General features: G+C 41.1%; 1 protein-coding gene across 2 annotated transcripts in view; it reads left to right on the top strand.

The window, feature by feature from the left end:
* The window catches only part of LOC141110634 (pregnancy-specific beta-1-glycoprotein 3-like), a 100849-nt gene that overhangs the window by 69356 nt on the left and 11296 nt on the right, over positions 1-20197 (top strand). The window contains exons 6-9 of one of the 2 annotated variants that reach the window (XM_073602083.1): positions 246-524; positions 3123-3254; positions 6233-6257; positions 17216-17241. In XM_073602083.1, the coding sequence (XP_073458184.1) occupies positions 246-524; positions 3123-3254; positions 6233-6257; positions 17216-17241 (462 nt within the window). The remainder of the gene's footprint in view (positions 1-245; positions 525-3122; positions 3255-6232; positions 6258-17215; positions 17242-20197) is intronic. The other variant, XR_012236310.1, reaches the window with a different exon arrangement.

Consider the following 20197-nt stretch of genomic DNA (forward strand, 5'->3'; position numbering starts at 1 on the left):
TTGTCTGATCTCAGTAGACATTCCCACCTGGTCATTCTCTTTGGATTTCCCACTCATATTTCAGGTTCTGCAGTTACCTGCTGAAGACCACGCTCGACGTCTAACAAAAATACAATTGTTTGGTCTTTAACTTGAGTAGCCAATGCCTTTAATTTTATTAACTAGCCTCAATGTATGTAACCTGAACCATGCAATTGCATAATAATGTGATTGATTGTATGTTTTTTATGTGTTTATTTCTTCAGGACATCCAGTGGCCCCAGGACATAACAACAACAGCATCACTGATGCAAAGGTTGGGGGGACTCTAAATCTGACAGTGACTGTGGAACCTGGACTGCCAGTGAATTTCACTTGGCAGCCACCCCCTAACAATAGTAGGGCATACTCAGTGATCAGCACCAATTTTAGTTCCAGTTATCTGATCCAACATGTGACTGAGAAGGATGCTGGAAATTATGAATGCATAGCTGAGAACATTATTGGAACTCGGAGCTTTCTCTTCACTGTCAATGTGTCTGAACGTGAGTCTTGTTATTATTTATGTCTTTTAGAAAAAGACTTTATAACAGACAAAAAATCTTTATATGAAAACACTGTTATTGTGGAACTTACAAATATGTATTGTGATGCCATTCTTTTTATGTACAATGCCATGCCATGAGTTAACACATGATAAAATGGGCCATTGCCACAGTGATATGTGTGAAGATTTAAGGTTGTTCATCTAATATTAGGACGCAACACAGCCTGTTACATTGATCCAGGGATTCTTAACCCCTTCATGATGAAAGATTAAAAAAGCCTTAAAGAGGAAGTAAACCCTGATGGGTTTACTTCCTCTTTGTTTCCCTGCAAAGGTAAAGCATAATGGGCTACTATGCATCGCATAGTATCCATTATGTGTCACTTACCTGACACAGGAGCCTACGATGTCACCGCTGTCTCCTCTGGTACGGAGCGTCCATCTTCTTCCGGGTATCGTGGCTCCGGCGCTGTGATTGGCCGGAGCCGCGATGATGTCACTCCTGCGCATGCGCACGGGAGCCGCCACTAACAACATATCGCCGTTAGTATCGGCGCGCTCAGTGCGCCTACGCGCCGCTGTCTACGGCGCATGCGCCGTAGTCAGCGGTGCCTGTCTTTTTGCAAATATCGTATATCGTATATAAATATTGTATCGCAATATCGTATAAAGTGTAGGTTTAGGAGATATTTCTTGGACCTACAGGTAAGCCTTAATCTAGGCTTACCTGTAGGTCAAAGTGGTCTGTAAGGGTTTACAACCACTTTAACACAATTTTGCAACTTTGATGTGTGTCAGTAAAACTGTAAACATCATCACAACTACTTTGTGGGGTTGATTTGCTACAACTGGAGAATGCAAAATCTGCTACAGCTCTGCACAGAAACCAATCATCTTCAAAGATTTTTTGTCAAAGCTTAATTGAATAAGCTGAAGTTAGAAGCCAATTGACTACCATGCACAGCTGCACCAGATTTTGCACTTTCCAGTTTTAGTAAATCAACCACATTGTATCAACGTGGATTGTACCTTGTTTATTTCAGGACAAATTGGGCTTTCATTTGATTGTAAATAGTAATGGATATCTCCTTTTTTTTATCAAAGAAAAATTGTCCTAAAATAGTAGAAAAAAATATATATTGTTTTACTTTAGCTGTATTTTTCTTGCTACTTCCCTAACCTACCACCAAAGAACAACCCAAAATAAAATAAAACTCCTGACAATTGCAGCAATACCATGTTATGTTATTTGTCGTTTGTATCCTAGTAGGGCCCAGAAGCAGTGGTGCACATTTTGCTTTTTTTTTCCCTACATAAAACACACAGACACTAATACTAATTTACATATTTTTTTTTTTTAATCCTACCTAAAATATATTGATCCTGACATTTGATATTGACCTTTCGCTCTAACCCTGTCATTGAAGTGTCAGTGAGGTTGCATATATGTATGCACAAGGCAGCAAGTTGTTAAACTTTCTAAACAAAAGGTTAGATTATGGTCTTTCAAATGTTGGACTTGGGTCAGTGGAAGTAAACAATCCCCCTGGCTTGTGAATGGGAGTAAAAATGCCCCAGGGTTGGGGGTCAGTGGGAGCAAAAATCTACCTAGTTCCTTTGGTCAGTGTGAGGATGAATAAATGCCCCATCGATGATGCACGTGGGAGAAATTGTACCATAATGACTCATCATTGGTGTCAGTGGAAGGCATTGTGGTTCATCGTTGGTGTTAGTGGGAGTTATAGTGCACTATGATTGTGTCATTGGGAGGAATTGTGGCCAATGCTGTGTTTTGGCATAGGCCGCAAGACCCAGGCATAGGGCAGCACTTTGCCGCCACCCCGGATGAAAAAAGGCACCCGCACCCTCCTCCCAGCTCCCGCATGCAGGGCCACCATCAGGGGATTACAGCTGAATCCCAGAGATCAGTGTCATCAGTGGTGGGTCATATTTAAGTTAGGGGGTGCACGATTTTATTAAGGCCTAGGGCAGCACAAAACCTAAATACAACACTGATTGTGCCCATCAGTAATTTCAATAGGAGCAATAGTGGCTCATCAATGTTGCCAGTGGGAGGGATTGTGCCCCATCATTGGTGCTAGTGGGAGGCATTGTGTTCTACTGTTGGAGTCAATGGGAATAATTGATTAACATCACAGCAATCAAAAAACTCTATATACAGTTTTGGAATATATTATCATTTTTGTCAGTTTATCACGGTTTTTTTATTATTATTATTTTTCTCAATATTGATAAGTAGGCACTTTAAAAGTATTTGTTGGAACTAATGTTAGGAGATAGCGCAGCATAGTAATTTTTTATTTATATTGTTTTACACGACTTTATGGAACATGATCAGTGCTAGCAGCTGTCGATCATTATTACTCCTCTATTATAATTTGTTTTCTATATATTTTGTCACTTTTAAAACAGGTAGCTCGCAAGATCCTCATATTTTGTAAGAATTGTGCCCCATCATTATGGTCAGTGAGAGGAATAATGCAAAAAGGGCCAGTTAAAGAAAATCTATGGGCTACAGTTTGGGGAGTGTTACATTAGTCCGTCTGTATCAATTTGCCATTTTTTTTTCCCACAGCTGCTGTTGTTCCTCCTCCTACTACTACTCCTGCTGCTGGCTTGAGCGGTGGTGCAATAGCTGGTATTGTAATCGGGGTTTTGGCTGGTGTTGCTTTAATTGGAATTGCTGCGTTCTTCATTGTGAAGAAAAGTGAGTTTTTTCCAAATGTAACTTTTTTCTGTAAACTAACCTTCATGTCATTGTGTTAAACCTGCACTGTTCTGCTTAATGTGCATAATATGTGTACAGTCTGTCTTGGACCTGTAGTTTGCATGCTCACATCCCTTTTCCAGCCAGAAAAGCCTCTTCAGTGCTCCTACACTGTGATTTAAGTCACTGTGCTGCAGGGGTTTTGAGATCTGACTTTCCCTGACTTCACGACTAAGCATCACTCACTGCCACCCCTCTGTCCATTGAGAGTGCAATGAAGCAGTTTTACTGGACAGTAAAATGGAAGATGGCGGGGCAGTAAATCTAAATCAGAGTGGGGGTAGAGACAAAGCTTTTCTAATTTGAAATGTCCTGCCTGAGATTCTATAAGATGCCTGCTATTACCATTTTAAAGTTTGTGTTCACTTTAAAGGCTTACAGTATTTACAAAGCATGAGAAAAACCCAATGAAACCAGTCTGAATTAAGTGTACTATAATTCAATCAACAAAATACAGTAAAAATTCTTATTAGTTTCTATGGTTTTTTATATTTGCAAATAGTTGCTTCACTTTGAACTATTACATATTCATGTTGGAGTTTGTGCTTTGTAGTATTGTGATAATATATTCTCTTTCCATGGTGTATTTGTATGTGCTTTTTGTCTTCACATCTATGCTTGGCCGTTTACCTTCTCCTTCCAACCCTTGTGCAGTTTGCACGCTTGCTGCTAATTTACTTTTATTCTACTAATTCTCTGAGTCCCCTGTTCAAGACCACTGCATGTACAGTATCTCACAAAAGTGAGTACACCCCTCACATTTTTGTAAATATTTTATTCTATCTATTCATGTGACAACACTGAAGAAATGACACTTTGCTACAATGTAAAGTAGCGAGTGTACAGCTTGTATAACAGTGTAAATTTGCTTTCCCCTCAAAATAACTCAACAAACAGCCATTAATGTCTAAACCGCTGGCAACAAAAGTGAGTACACCCCTAAGTGAAAATGTCCAAGTTAGGCCCAAAGTGTCAATATTTTGTGTGGCCACCATTATTTTCCAGAACTGTATAACCCTCATGGGCATGAATTAATGTTTTAAAACAAATAAAGTGTAATATTCTGCTAAAGAATGACTATATTCACTTATCATTTACATATTAACTTAGCCTTTGTAGATTCACCTTGATGTTGGGCTTCCCAGAGATGGATTAAGGTCCAAAAGCAAGAAGCCGCTCATATCCCCCCCCCCCCCCCCAAACCATAAATGAAGTGAGGCATTTGTAGGCAGGGGTATGAAGGTTGTACCTAGGCCCAACGTACATTCACCAGGCCCTAGATTACTGTCTTGGTTGCCTGGTTGCATATGTCAAATCAGGACCCTTAAAATGGAATATATATATAAAATAGTATTAACATACTACTCCCATCAAAGATTTTTGGTGCTGGACTTGCTAGCAAAGGAGAAACCATTCACAGCATATCTTAATGTACTTCAGCCAAAACCTTTTACTTGTTAGCTAAATAGGATGATGAATAATGCCAAGGACCACTTCTTCCTCTGTAAAATTATATTCTCACTTCTTTGTTGCCACTCATCATCAGTGCATAAGGCAACCACCCCTTGATGTACACATGATAGCAAGCAAAGACAGCATAGGAAACAACCCATTAAGATAAATTGGATTATTGAAGGTATTTCACAATAGCAGATCTCCACAATGAATCCCTGAAGGTGTGAATACATTTGCAGACAATATGCTGTCTAAAGCCAGCCAGAGATGGATCAAATCTCAGCCGGTTCAGGAGGGACTTGGGTACATCGATCGACCTGGGTACAAGCAGCATGTCGCATTTTTAGCATGTTACTATTGACAGCCGCTAGCAGTAATTACTGTGTTCTCCTGGCAGAGACGGTCCCCCCTCTGCCCCCCCCCCCCGGTGGGAGAACAAAATAGCTCCGGGGGAAGGATTCCCCCATCAATACTGACTGTGTTGATGTGGGAATCAAGTGATTTTCTTTCTCCCAAACTATAGTTGCAGGAAAGAGAATTGCATAATCTGTGGCCTGCTTTACAGGACTAACAAAGAGTTAGTCCTCTGTAATAACAGATATAAGGGATTGTACATTTTAATCTAGAACACCTAATCCTTCTCAAAAGGTCTATATTAGGGGTCCTCAAACTGTCTGAAAGCCAGTAAACTGGCCCTTTGCTTAGACTTTAGGAGCGCTGGACTGTGACCAGTGGGAGCAGAAAATACCCTGGCATCCATGGGCATAAACAATGCCTCATCACTGGTTTGAATGAAAGGAATAGTGCTCCATTGTTGGTACCAGTGGGCAAAATAATGCCCCATTGATGGTGTCAGTTGGTGAAATCATGCCCCAAGGGCCAAATAAAGGCAAGCCAAGGGCCACATTCAGCCGCTGGGCTGAAGATTGGAGACCACTGGTCTATATGCATTTTATAATTTCACCTAAAAAAAGTCAGACGGGGGACCAGATCTTGTGTTTTTTGTTTTTTGTTGTTTTTTTTTTTTTTTTTAATACAGCAAATCTTAATTCTGCTTTAAATTTAGAAAAAGTTGCTCTATAGTGATCCATACACATAAAAAGATTATTACCAGCCCTAGAGGAAATCTTCTTGGGGCTTCGTTATGAAAAGTAATATATAAGAAATAATTCTTCTACATCACAACCAATCCGTTTCCAACTATCCTCTTTTAAATATGAAACAAGGATGATTATTGGTTGCTGAAGACAATAAGTATTTTGTCAGCACACTTTTCATACATCCACTGTTGCATGTCTACTCCCAGTTTTAGATGTGAAGCATACATTTCTAAATTGTGAACAGGCAGAAATAAGATTTGTGCAAATATTTATCTTGGCATTTGGGCTGTATTTCATCTGTAATTCTGAACGTTCTTTACTTCCTTATCCTCTCGCCAACTAAAACCTTTCTATATCCTGCAGAAAAGAGCAGTGGAGATAACAAAAGGTAAGTCACATATGTACAAATAGACTTGTTTCTCTTAAAAGTGGGGTCACATTGCTTTAATAGTCTCTACTTTGCAAAAGCTTTTGCCTACCTCCATGAGCTGGAGCTTTAGTTCTTTGCCCTCATGTACTGAGTTGTCACATGGAGAGTGGGGAACTGAGCATATAGTCTCATACATGTTTGGACTGTCTCAAAATAGCCAAAACTTACACCAGAATATAGGTGGATCTGGTCTAAGTAATGTACAGGTTAAAAAGTGTAACGCCCATAATTCAAGGGTCAGGTCATTATGAACAAAAATCTTAGTTCTGTATAGGTTCTAGCAAGCTGTATTACATTTACATTTTTATTTATGTCTGGAGAGATATTTAGAGGGGACCCTACCCTTCATGCTCAGTTTTCTATTCATCTTATTAAAGAATAAAGGAGAGATTTCTATGGTAGAAGGAGTTGTGAACTTCCATGGGAAGACCTTGAGGGATATAAGACCATTGTTCATCCATTTTGGTTGAGGTAGCTGTGCTTAGATGCAATTCTTAAGATGATATATTTTTAATTTACCCTTTGTGCATAGAGACAGTTACATATTATCTGTAAGTTATATTGATAGTTAGTTTTATTTTTGGGGAATTTTTAAGAGCAAACATTTTTTAAAGGAAAAAAACAAAGAGCATGTGAACTACCCTTTTAATGAGAAACAAAGGGCCTATTTGTTACATAGGAGGTGTGAACACTCACTGTCTGTCTTTTTCAATATTTATAATAATTTTCAATTTTATATAGCAATTATTAATATAATTCTAAGCAACAATGCCTTTTAAAAATGTAAGACTTAAAAAAAAAAAAAAAACGATAAGAAGATCACAACTTCCAGAATTTCAAAGTGTATAAAACAACTGTAGGAATGCTTAATTATCTACCTAATTAAAATGATTTAAGATTAACTAATAATTCACTTGTATTTTAGGATGTGTTGGATAGAGGGCTGTGGGATTAGAATTTCTGTCAGATTTTTTTGCTGCTCTTCACTATTTGGAGATTTCCTTCAATTCCTGATTGAGTAATAGAGCATCAGATTTTTTTTTTCTTATTTGTTGCTGAAGTGTTTCTGTCCCAGTGATACCAGTTTCTATCACTTGCTGTCTCAGTAACACTAGGTTAGAGACTGATTGGAAATCTAAAGGCAAATCTCCTCAACAAGGCACACAGAACAATTAAAAAACAGCAGAGATTCTAATCATTGCCCACCCTATCCAAACAAAAAGTTTTGGCTTGAGTTCCACTTTCAGAATTATTCCTGGTGTATTTCTCTCTTGCTGTACTGTTATGCCCTGTACACACGATCGGACATTGATCGGACATTCCGACAACAAAATCCATGGATTTTTTCCGACAGATGTTGGCTCGAACTTGTTTTGCATACACACGGTCGCACAAAGTTGTCGGAAAATCCGTTCTTTCTGAACGCGATGATGTAAAACACGTACGTCGGGACTATAAATGGGGCAGTAGCCAATAGCTTTCGTCTCCTAATTTATTCTGAGCATGCGTGGCACTTTGTGCGTCTGAATTGTCCACACGCATGGTCGGAATTTACGCGAACGGATTTTGTTGTCAGAAAATTTTATAGCTTGCTCTCAAACTTTGTGTGTCGGAAATTCCAATGGAAAAAGTCCGATGGAGCCCACACACGGTCGGAATTTCCGACAACAAGCTCCGATCGCACATATTCCGTCGGAAAGTCCGACCGTGTGTTCAGGGCATAACTCTGTTGGGGGCAAGTTCCTACCAAAATATACTTTAAAGCAGATCTTCACCCTCAGTATGATATTGCCACCTCTTCATCCCTCTTCTGCGCAAATAGTTTATTACTTATTTTTTTTATATGAGAAACTTCTGGCCTGTCCCCCCTTCATGCACGTCACTTGCCTAGACAAATGATGTGCACATTGCCTGCTGCACTTCCTCAGATATGTATGTCACATATCCAAGGAGGCAATGTCTTTCATGGAGAAAGGAGGAGGGGACGCGTCATTGGGAGAGAGGCTGGCTGAACCCAAAAGAGGCGGCAGCTTCCTGATGACTTCAAGCAAGAAGAAGGTGGCACGGACCAAGTGGGGGGCAGAAGAGAAGAAGTGGATCACAGCAGGACAATGCTGGATCTACTGGGCAGTTGGGTACCTTAACTGTGCAGGACCTGGAACCAGGTAAGTTTAAAAAAATAAATAAAAATGGGGATGGAGAGAGTGAAGATCCGATTTAAGTAACATGGTTTTAATTGAATTTTAGAACCAGTACAGTAAAAGCGAATGACACTGGTTTTTAGTTACTCATTTTTTCCTTGTTTTTAATCAAATAAGGAAGTAGGTAGAGTTGAAAGTGTCCAATGTTGCATTATTTTTAACTTTGACTAAATTACACTTATAAAAGTTATTTAATGATAAGAAATAGACCTTGGTTTCTAAAGCTGGTCTGAGTTCTCTGTGTATTCAAGGCCACTTCCTCTTTAGTCACTTTGAGCTATACTGGCTTGCACAGCAGAGCGCTACAAATTTATTGAAATCCTACCAAAACCAGCCAGTGATTTGTTTAGTGACAGTCAGCACTTCTATTACATCCGCAAACTTGAGCTGAAGGTTGCTTTAACCACTTCAGCCCCGGAAGGATTTACCCCCTTCCTGACCAGAGCACTTTTTACAATTTGGCACTGCGTCGCTTTAACTGCTAATTGCGCGGTCATGCAATGCTGTAACCAAACGAAATTTGCGTCCTTTTCTTCCCACAAATAGAGCTTTCTTTTGATGGTATTTGATCACCTCTGCCGTTTTTATTTTTTGCGCTATACACGGAAAAAGACCGAAAATTTTGAAAAAAAATGATATTTTCTACTTTTTGTTCTAAAAAAAATCCAATAAACTCAATTTTAGTCATACATTTAGGCCAAAATGTATTTGGCCACATGTCTTTGGTAAAAAAAATGTCAATAAGTGTATATTTATTGGTTTGCGCAAAAGTTATAGCGCCTACAAACTAGGGTACATTTTCTGGAATTTACACAGTCTTTAATTTATGACTGCCTATGTCATTTCTTGAGGTGCTAAAATGACAGGGCAGTACAAAACCCCCACAAATGACCCCATTTTGGAAAGTAGACACCCCAAGGAAATTGCTGAGAGGCATGTTGAGCCCATTGAATATTCATTTTTTTTGTCCCAAGTGATTGAATAATGAAAAAAAAAAAAAAAAAAAAACAAAATTACAAAAAGTTGTCACTAAATGATATATTGCTCACACAGGCCATGGGCCTATGTGGAATTGCACCCCAAAATACATTTAGCTGCTTCTCCTGAGTATGGGGATACCACATGTGTGGGACTTTTTGGGAGCCTAGCCGCATACGGGGCCCCGAAAACCAATCACTGCCTTCAGGATTTCTAAGGGCGTACATTTTTGATTTTACTCCTCACTACCTATCACAGTTTTGAAGGCCATAAAATGCCCAGATGGCACAAACCCCCCCCAAATGACCCCATTTTGGAAAGTAGACACCCCAAGCTATTTGCTGAGAGGCATGTTGAGTCCATGGAATATTTTATATTTTGACACAAGTTGCGGGAAAGTGACAATTTATTTATTTATTTATTTTTTTTTTGCACAAAGTTGTCACTAAATGATATATTGCTCACACAGGTCATGGGCATATGTGGAATTGCACCCCAAAATACATTTAGCTGCTTCTCCTGAGTATGGGGATACCACATGTGTGGGACTTTTTGGGAGCCTAGCCGCGTACGGGACCCCGAAAACCAATCACCGCCTTCAGGATTTCTAAGGGTGTACATTTTTGATTTCACTCTTCACTGCCTATCACAGTTTCGGAGGCCATGGAATGCCCAGGTGGCACAAAACCCCCCCAAATGACCCCATTTTGGAAAGTAGACACCCCAAGCTATTTGCTGAGAGGCATGGTGAGTATTTTGCAGCTCTCATTTGTTTTTGAAAATGAAGAAAGACAAAAAAAAAAATTTTTTTTTTCTTTTTTTAATTTTCAAAACTTTGTGACAAAAAGTGAGGTCTGCAAAATACTCACTATACCTCTCAGCAAATAGCTTGGGGTGTCTACTTTCCAAAATGGGGTCATTTGGGGGGGGGTTTGTGCCACCTGGGCATTCCATGGCCTCCGAGACTGTGATAGGCAGTGAAGAGTGAAATCAAAAATTTACGCCCTTAGAAAGCCTGAAGGCGGTGCTTGGTTTTCGGGGTCCCGTACCCGGCTAGGCTCCCAAAAAGTCTCACACATGTGGTATCCCCGTACTCAGGAGAAGCAACAGAATGTATTTTGGGGTGTAATTTCACATATTCCCATGGCATGTTTGAGCAATATATCATTTAGTGACAACTTTGTGCAAAAAAAAAAAAAAAATAATAATAATTTGTCTCTTTCCCGCAACTTGTGTCACAATATAAAATATTCCATGGACTCGACATGCCTCTCAGCAAATAGCTTGGGGTGTCTACTTTCCAAAATGGGGTCATTTGGGGGGGTTTGAACTGTCCTGGCATTTTATGCACAACATTTAGAAGCTTATGTCACACATCACCCACTCTTCTAACCACTTGAAGACAAAGCCCTTTCTGACACTTTTTGATTACATGAAAAAATTTTTTTTTTTTGCAAGAAAATTACTTTGAACCCCCACACATTATATATTTTTTTAAAGCAAATGCCCTACAGATTAAAATGGTGGGTGTTTAATTTTTTTTTTTCACACAGTATTTGCGCAGCGATTTTTCAAACGCATTTTTTGGGGAAAAAACACACTTTTTTACATTTTAATGCACTAAAACACACTATATTGCCCAAATGTTTGATGAAATAAAAAAGATGATCTTAGGCCGAGTACATGGATACCAAACATGACATGCTTTACAACTGTGCACAAACGTGCAGTGACAACAAAATAAATACATTTTTAAAAGCCTTTAAAAGCCTTTACAGGTTACCACTTTAGATTTACAGAGGAGGTCTACTGCTAAAATTACTGCCCTCGATCTGACCGTCGCGGTGATACCTCACATGCATGGTGCAATTGCTGTTTACATTTGACGCCAGACCGACGCTTGCGTTCGCCTTAGCGCGAGAGCAGGGGGGACAGGGGTGCTTTTTTTTTTTTTTTTTTTTTTTCTTTATTATTTTTTTGCTTTTTTATCTTATTTTAAAACTGTTCCTTTCATTTTTTTTTTTTTTAATCATTTTTATTGTTATCTCAGGGAATGTAAATATCCCCTATGATAGCAATAGGTAGTGACAGGTACTCTTTTTTGAAAAAATTGGGGTCTATTAGACCCTAGATTTCTCCTCTGCCCTCAAAGCATCTGACCACACCAAGATCGGTGTGATAAAATGCTTCCCCAATTTCCCAATGGCGCTATTTACATCCGGCGAAATCTAAGTCATAAAATGCTCGTAGCTTCCGGTTTCTTAGGCCATAGAGATGTTTGGAGCCACTCTCGTCTCTGATCAGCTCTATGGTCAGCTGGCTGAATCACCGGCTGCATTCTCAGGTTCCCTGTTGAGACAGGAGAGCCAGAGAAAAACACGGAAGACGATGGGGGGGGGGGGGGGGGGGGCATTCTCTCTGCTTGTAAAAGCAGTCTAGAGGCTAATTAGCCGCTAGGATTGCTTTTACATGAAAGCCGACCGCTGGCTGAAAAGAATGATACCAAGATGATACCTAAACCTGCAAGCATCATTCTGGTATAACCACTCAAAGTCGTGAATGCTGTACCTGAAGACAAAAATATGGCTAACAATAAAGCACAGTAAACGGTAAAGTATAAAAAACTGCATACCTGAAAAGCAAACATGATAAAACATAATAACAATAAAACATTGCAGAATAGAATACAGTAAAAAAGAGCAGAACAATAGAGAGAATAGAGAGAGAGAGAATAGAGAGAGAACAATAAAACGACAACTATTATTTTTTATTTTATATTTTTGTTTGTGTTTTTTTTTTTTTTTTTTTTTTACACTTTTTTTGTAACTGTACCTTTTGTAACTGTAACCGGTTCCAGGTTCGGGTCTCTCAAAATGCGATGGCATCTTGGGAGACCCTGTGAAAGTGTGTCCTAGTCTGTGCAATGCTGTACCCTACGCTAATACTCAACTAGTGAATGGTAGCGTTCAAAACATTCACCAATGCAAAGACCAGGATTGTCAGGACAGGAGGGACAATAATAGCGGGTGTCATGCCTATATCCGCGCTTGCTGCAGACACAACATCTTTTTTGGGGGGGTTCGCTGGGTAGGGGTACTCGGGAGGACATAAAAATGCCTCTCATGCAGCCGACTGCATTTGGTTGGGGATGTGAATGGGGGAAGTACGGGCGCTGCAGAAGCGGTAGGTTCCCAATTAGGATTGGCGAATGCAGCAGGAAGGGCATTATGGGCACGACGGGCCTGTGTTTGTCTTTTTGGTGGCAGCGGGACACTACTTGTGCTTGCCACCTCACCAGCTTGAACTGCACTTATGGGACTCGCCATGTCACCAAGTGTTACTGCAGTGCTGGTTTGACTACGACCGGGGTGTACTAGGCCGCTGGCGCTTGCCAGTTCACCAAAACGCTACCAAAAAAACTGTTAACGATCGCAGGGATCAGGCCTGACTCTGCGAACGCTGCAGTTATGCATTTAGTGTTTTGTAAGTGACAGTGATCGATCGATACTGCACTTGGGTGGGCTGGTCTGGGCCGGGCGGAGGGGCAAAACGCAGGTGCTAGCAGGTATCTGGGCTGATCCCGCTAACACTGCGTTTTTGGGAACCCTAAACTGCTGGGGACGCCAGTATAGATCTGATCGGATCAGATATTGATCAGTTCAGATACTATACCACTAAGGGAGGTGTACAGTGCGTGCGTGGGTGTTAGCGCTACTGGCACTAACCTGACGCTGCCTGGGGCTGGTGCTTGCCAGTTCACCAAAACGCTACAAAAAAAACTGTTAGCGATCGCAGGGATCAGGCCTGACTCTGCGAACGCTGCAGTTATGCGTTTAGTGTTTTGTAAGTGACAGTGATCGATCGATACTGCACTTGGGTGGGCTGGGCTGGGCCGGGCGGAGGGGTAAAACGCAGTTGCTAGCAGGTATCTGGGCTGATCCCGCTAACACTGCGTTTGTGGGAACCCTAAACTGCTGGGGACGCTAGTATAGATCTGATCGGATCAGATATTGATGCGTTCAGATACTATACCACTAAGGGAGGTGTACGGTGCGTGGGTGTCAGTGGTACTGGCACTAACCTGACGCTGCCTGGGGCTGGTGCTTGCCATTTCACCAAAATGCTACCAAAAAAACTGTTAGCGATCGCAGGGATCAGGCCTGACTCTGCGAACGCTGCAGTTATGCGTTTAGTGTTTTGTAAGTGACAGTGATCGATCGATACTGCACTTGGGTGGGCTGGGCCGAGCTGGGCGGAGGGGCAAAACGCAGGTGCTAGCAGGTATCTGGGCTGATCCCGCTAACACTGCGTTTTTGGGAACCCTAAACTGCTGGGGACGCTAGTATAGATCTGATCGGATCAGATATTGATGCGATCAGATACTATACCACTAAGGGAGGCGTATGCTGCGTGCGTGGGTGTTAGCGGTACTGGCGCTAATCTGACCCTGCCTGGGGCGACGCATATCACCGCCGGGCGATCAGGGGGCTAAATCTTTATTCGGTAATAAACGGCGGGTTCCCTGACACTATAAAAAATAAACAAACTAACCAGCGTCACCCGTAACGGTTATACAGTGATCAGTGGTGAAAGGGTTAACTAGGGGGCAATCAAGGGGTTAAAACATTTATTAGATAGTATATGGGGGTCCCTGTCGCTATAAAACTCTGACGGCGAACCTAAATATTTACGTCCCTAACTAGCATCACCAGCGACACTAATACAGCGATCAGAAAAATGATCGCTTAGCGACACTGGTGACAGGGGGTGATCAAGGGGTTAAAACTTTATTAGGGGGGGTTAGGGGGGTACCCTAGACCTACAGGGGGCCTAACACTCACTGCCCTGACACTGTAACTGTCACAAACTGACACCAATACAGTAATCAGAAAAAAAAAAAAAAAAAAAAAAACTGCTGGTGTCAGTTTGTGACAGGGGGGGGGGGGGGGGTGATTGGGGGGGGATCGGGGGGGCGATCGGGGGGGGGATCGGGGTGTTTTGTGTGCCTGGCATGTTCTACTGTGTGTGTAGTGTTGGTGCACTTACATTGCAGTCTTCTCTCCTCGGCCCGGAACGGAAAATACCGAGCCGAGGAGAGATGACATCATTTCCTCTGCCTCTGTGTACAATACAGAGGCAGGGAAATGATCCCATTGGCTGAGAGCGATCGCGAGGGGGGGGCCACGAATGGATGGCCTCCCCCTCACCTCCGATCGCCGGGGGAGATTTGCCGACCGCCGCAGGCACCGGGGGGGGGTCCGATCGGACCCCCCACCCGCGGGCAGGCAAGGACGTACATATACGTCCTTTTGCCTGCCCGTGCCGCTCTGTCGACGTATATAGTCGTGCGGCGGTCGGCAAGTGGTTAAAACAAAGGTTGTTTAGACAAACTTGTTCGAAGCTGAAAGCTACAGCAATAAGAAAATGCACCATGCACAATTGTACAGTCATTAAAAGAGCTATGGTCAACAAATATATCAGGATTCAGGAACCCTTGCTAACAAAAGTTTGGAGCTTTACCTCAGAAGGTATATGAACAGATTTCAAAGTAACTCCACATGATCACCTCTGAGTGATATACCGTATATGTTGTTAAACTCATAATGATAAATATACATAAAAAAAGTTATATTTACTTGAAATTTAACCCAAAAAAGTAATTTCATTAAATCTAGTATAAAAGTATATAATAGTACAATATGAGATAACAAAGATAAGATTTTATTTTGTTGAGCTCATCACAAAATCGCCAAATACATATATATATATATATATATATATATATATACACATATACACATATACACACACACACACACACATACAGTATTGTTTTAGACAGGTGTGCAAAAATGCTGTAAATTAAGAATGCTTTCAGAAATAGAAGCGTTAATAGTCTATTTTTATCACTTACCAAAATGGAAAGTAAATGAACAGAAGAGAAATCCAAATCAAATCAATATTTGGTGTGACCCCCTTTGCCTTCAAAACAGCATCAATTCTTCTAGGTACACTTGCACATAGTTCTGGATCTATTAGATTTCTTATACCTGAATATACCAATGAAGTGTTTAAATTAGTATGTTTGCACAGGGTGCCTTCAACCCACTTTCATCATTGTATAAAAATACAATTTGCTTCATAATGATTGATGGCTCTATTCACATCATGTGTCTGTTTATTTTAAAGCAGATGTATAGAAATGTTTATTATATTATTTTTTTATGTTTAGGAGAATAAACATATTTGTATTTTTTTTTAGTCAGGTCAAAATACAATGTTGCATATATACATTTCCAGACAAAAGGTGAAACTGTAGGTTCCTTTTAAAATGTTTCTCTGATAATCTTAACTGTTCTGATGAAAAAAAGGTCTGTTTCTTACAGAACTCAACAGCTCAAGCTGAATGAGAAAGAACACTGACCCCATCCCCTTCCTACTCTCTCTTCCTGCTCTCTTCAAATATATTAAAATGAGGATTTTCAATTAGAGAGGGTCTGGAAGAAAACAGCATCTGCTGTACTTATTGTGCAGAAATTCCAGAATAAGTACAGCTCTGTAATAGCAGTATTGAAAATTGCAGTTTAAAATCTTTGTTATTTTTAACCAAAAAATTTTGTATCACTTTAAGTTACAAACATGTTATACAGTGGAACCTTAGTTTACGAGTAACGTAGTTAACAAGCTTTTTGAAAGAGGAGCAACTTTTTTTTTAAAATTCTGACTCGGTTTGCGAGTGTTGTCTCGCAAAACGAGCAGAATTCAAGCTAATGGGTGGTGCATTACCGCATTAGGCCAGAGGTGCAGGGGCGCCGGGGACACTTGGAACGGTTCAAGGCCATCGGAAATACTCGGAATGACTGGGAAACACTCGGAAATACTCCTTTCCCTAGTGTTTCCAAGCCTTTTCGAGTTCAGCCGAGCTGTCCCCGAGTATTTCCGGCATCCCCCCACCTCTGGCCACATGTGGTATTGCATGTAATAGAAGTCAATGCAGAACGAATTATCTTAATTTCCATTGACTTCTATGGGGAAACTCACTTTGATATGCGAGTGCTTTGGATTACAAGCATTCTCCTGGAATGGATTATGCTCGTAATCCAAGGTTCCACTTTACTTACCTGCTCTGTGTAATGGTTTTGCACAGAGCAGCCCTGATCCTCCTCTTCTCGGGTCCCTCACCGTTGCTCCTGGCCCCTCCCTTGTGCGGAATGCTTCAGCAGCAAGCAGCTTGCTATGGGCGCACCCGAGCCACAGCTCCCTGTGTCCATTTATACACAAAGCCATGGTTTGGCCCGCTCCCTCTCTCTCCTCATTGACTAACTGACTTTGATTGACAGCGAGAGCCAATGGCACCTGCTGCTGTGTCTCAGTCAATCAGGAGGAAGAGTCCTGGGCAGCCGAGACACTCATGCAACATCGCTGGATCAAGATGGTATAAGTATTAGGGCTCTGAGGGGAGCTGCTACACACAGATTTTTATATCTTTATGCATTAAAATAAAAAAAACTGCCTCTAGAATCACTTTAAGATGAAAATAACATTGATGGAAGATCGATTTTTGTTTTCCCTTTAAAATCTCATGACAACTCATACTCTGTGGGGTGAACGCATCACTTGCAAACTAAAGTTTTTTTCCAATGATATCTTTCCAAATAAATAACCTGTATTCATTTATGTACTGGTGTTGTGAACTAGCAACATGTCTCAATTGAATATCAATTATTTCCTCTACAGAATAAGTGAACCTGATGACCAGCTAGGTAAAGTAGAAATTTTACTTTATATATTATATACTACAACCATACTGTCTATGCTGTTTATTCACAGTCCCATGGACCTCACATGAACTTCGTGGACCTCTACAAATTTCCCCAAACTCTTCTGTATTTTTAAAGTATTTAAAGATCAATAAAAATTAGCTTCTATATTAACGTAACAATTGTTCCATACCCCACAAAGCCGTAGGCACACTATTCTCATGTCTTATGAGATTCCACTCTTGCAAAGTGCCCTCTATGCTTACTTTTGTTCTCAGGCAAGGCTTTAAATATAGAAAATCACTAACAGTAATACGTTTATCATATGCAGACTTCAGTAGTGTAGTAGTTGGGCAAACTAAAAATATAACATTTTCTTGGAGACCTACATAAAACACCAGAAAATATTTAAAACCTCTGACCTAGACGGACTTGCCGTAAAACCCCATATACATCTTGAATTAGAAAACATATAAACTCCTTGTATGACTCTGCTCCCCAGTCATTTAGTAAGCAGATTCCCTTATGCCATTTGCATGCAACCCAACGTTAAAGCAAAAAAAAGTGTATCCACCTCAAAAAGGTTTGCCGGGGAGCAAAGTTTTTAGTAAACTCAAAATGATCTTGTAATCCACTTTATAAAATTGTCAAAGCTTTGACTTGTTTAAATTCAGCAAGAAATTCTATTGTCAACCAAATTCTGTATCCAGAGCTACAGCTAGGAACCTTCTGTGTTGGTTGTGTAGGAGTTTTTGAAGCTTCGTAGTAATTTTACTAATCTGGATAAAATGCATGAGAGCATGTGGAGGTATTTGACCATGTTCTAGATTCATCTAATAATATACAATTTTCTGCAATCTGATTTGTACATGGACAATATAAAAGTGGAAGATATTACACAAAAGGAACTACAAAGCAGCATCACAATAAATACACCACAGAATACATTCAGCAAGGTTTTGCAGGATTGTCAAGACCTCTTAAGTGCAGATACAACAACTTACTCCTATTACACCTTACCTTTGTGAAGTGGGAATTTGCAGCAGCACACAACTACCTTGACAGTGTATGATTGGGACAGTAACTTGGACTATTCACGGATCTGTGACCACTTCTTGTACTACCGGCAATTTATGACTGAGACCAACAACTGGCTAACATTTCTTCCCTACCAACAATCTGCTGTTTGTTTAACCATCAGAATTTTTGAGTATTAATAATTTGCAGCAAAGCCATGTACTACTTCTTTTGAAGAGAAACAACGTTCAGTGGGTTTATGTGAATGCATGGCATGTAGTCCTTTCACCATATATGGATTTCTGGCTAGTTCAGGAGTATGGCCAATTATTTCCTTGAAGTTTGTGATATACTATTAAACACAACGGATACTATACTAGAGTCTGATATGTCTGTGCTGATGACCCAAGGGAAATGTGGTGGTGTTTCCCTCACAAAAAACTATTTGTTCACAAACTGCTATACAACTGTCAGGGAAATGGCCGTAGGAGAACTGGCAATAGTGCCAGTACTGGTAATGGTCGCTTCCGTCACATTGCCATGCGCACTAGTGCAAGAAGTGTGAATGGGTGCACGTAGGTCCACAACGGTGCTAACATGCGCAAAAGCGCCAATTGGCGTACGCACAATGTGACAGATACGGACACTTACTGGCCTATATAAGACTGCTGCTGCGCCCATCACATTGCTGGATTGTCGTCAGCCTCCCCGTGTTCCTGAGCCTCTCTGGAACTTCTACTGGGATTTCCTGTTGTGTCCCGGCTTGTTCCTGACCTGTCTGATCTGCTATCCTGGTTTGACCCCCTGGCTTGCTTTACCCACTTTGCTGTTATCTCCAGTGTTTGATCCCGGCTTGCATCACGGACTTTGCTACCTGTTCCTGACCTGCCTTCCTGTATTTGACCTTGGCTTAATCCTGTTCCTGCTACCTGCCTCTTCCTCCTGTTGGATCTACAGTGTTTGACTCCAGGCCTGGGTTCCGCTACCGTCTCCTGCACACACCTTTGCCAAGTGTTACTGGGGACTCCTAGAATCTTTGGCTCAGCCGTGTATCCTGCATTATCCAGTATACTTAAGGTGACCACCGGCTCTACCCTCCTGTATTCATCTGGCAACCTGTGCTTCTTTGGGCACTACACCTTCTGTACCATCTTCGGGGGTGTACTGCACTTAGCCGCAGGGGGAGCCCTCTCGGCACTTCGGCCTCCAACCAGGTACATGACAACAACCAACAGGAAAGGATCTCAAATGTAGTTTTGTATACAGAATATGGTTAAGGCCTTGTGCACACAGGCGAAAAAAATGCCACTTTTTTAGTAGTGATCTGAACACAGATGCAGTGTTATCTAGGGCAATGTTTCTCAACTCCAGCCCTCAAGTACCCCCAACAGGTCATGTTTTCAGGATTTCTCTCAGATGAAACAGCTGAGTTAATTAGTAAGGCAGTGAAACTGATCAAATCACCTGTGCAAAATAATGGAAAGAATGAAAACATGACCTATTGGGGGTACTTGAGTTGAGAAACATTGGTTTAGGGAAGAACACACACAGCTGTGTAAAGATCAGTAATACAGTGAGAAGTTGAGAGGCGTAGAAGAAACATTGAAAATTTTATGTTTCAGTGCAGTAATTTACACACACACACACACGTATATCCAGTTCAGCTCTTTGGCTGTACTATGCACATCCAAGAGTGAACCTTTAATCACAAGCTGAAAGCCGCAGTAGCAGCCATCAGTTTGTGTGGGTTTTGTTTAGCCGGCTCATAGCATCAAAGTGAAAAGTGGTCCGGCAGCTCCATATCTGCCAATCACTTTCACAGAGTCGGCTGCATAGTGCCTTTCCCCATGGTTCCTGGGCTCTCCTGTTCTTACCGGAGCCCGGAAACACAACCACTGGTTTCAGATGCACCATTTTCTGGCCAGTACAGCCAGAGGACACA

Source organism: Aquarana catesbeiana, linkage group LG10 (assembly GCF_042186555.1).
Source record: "Aquarana catesbeiana isolate 2022-GZ linkage group LG10, ASM4218655v1, whole genome shotgun sequence".
In the NCBI taxonomy this organism is placed as follows: Eukaryota; Metazoa; Chordata; class Amphibia; order Anura; family Ranidae; genus Aquarana; species Aquarana catesbeiana.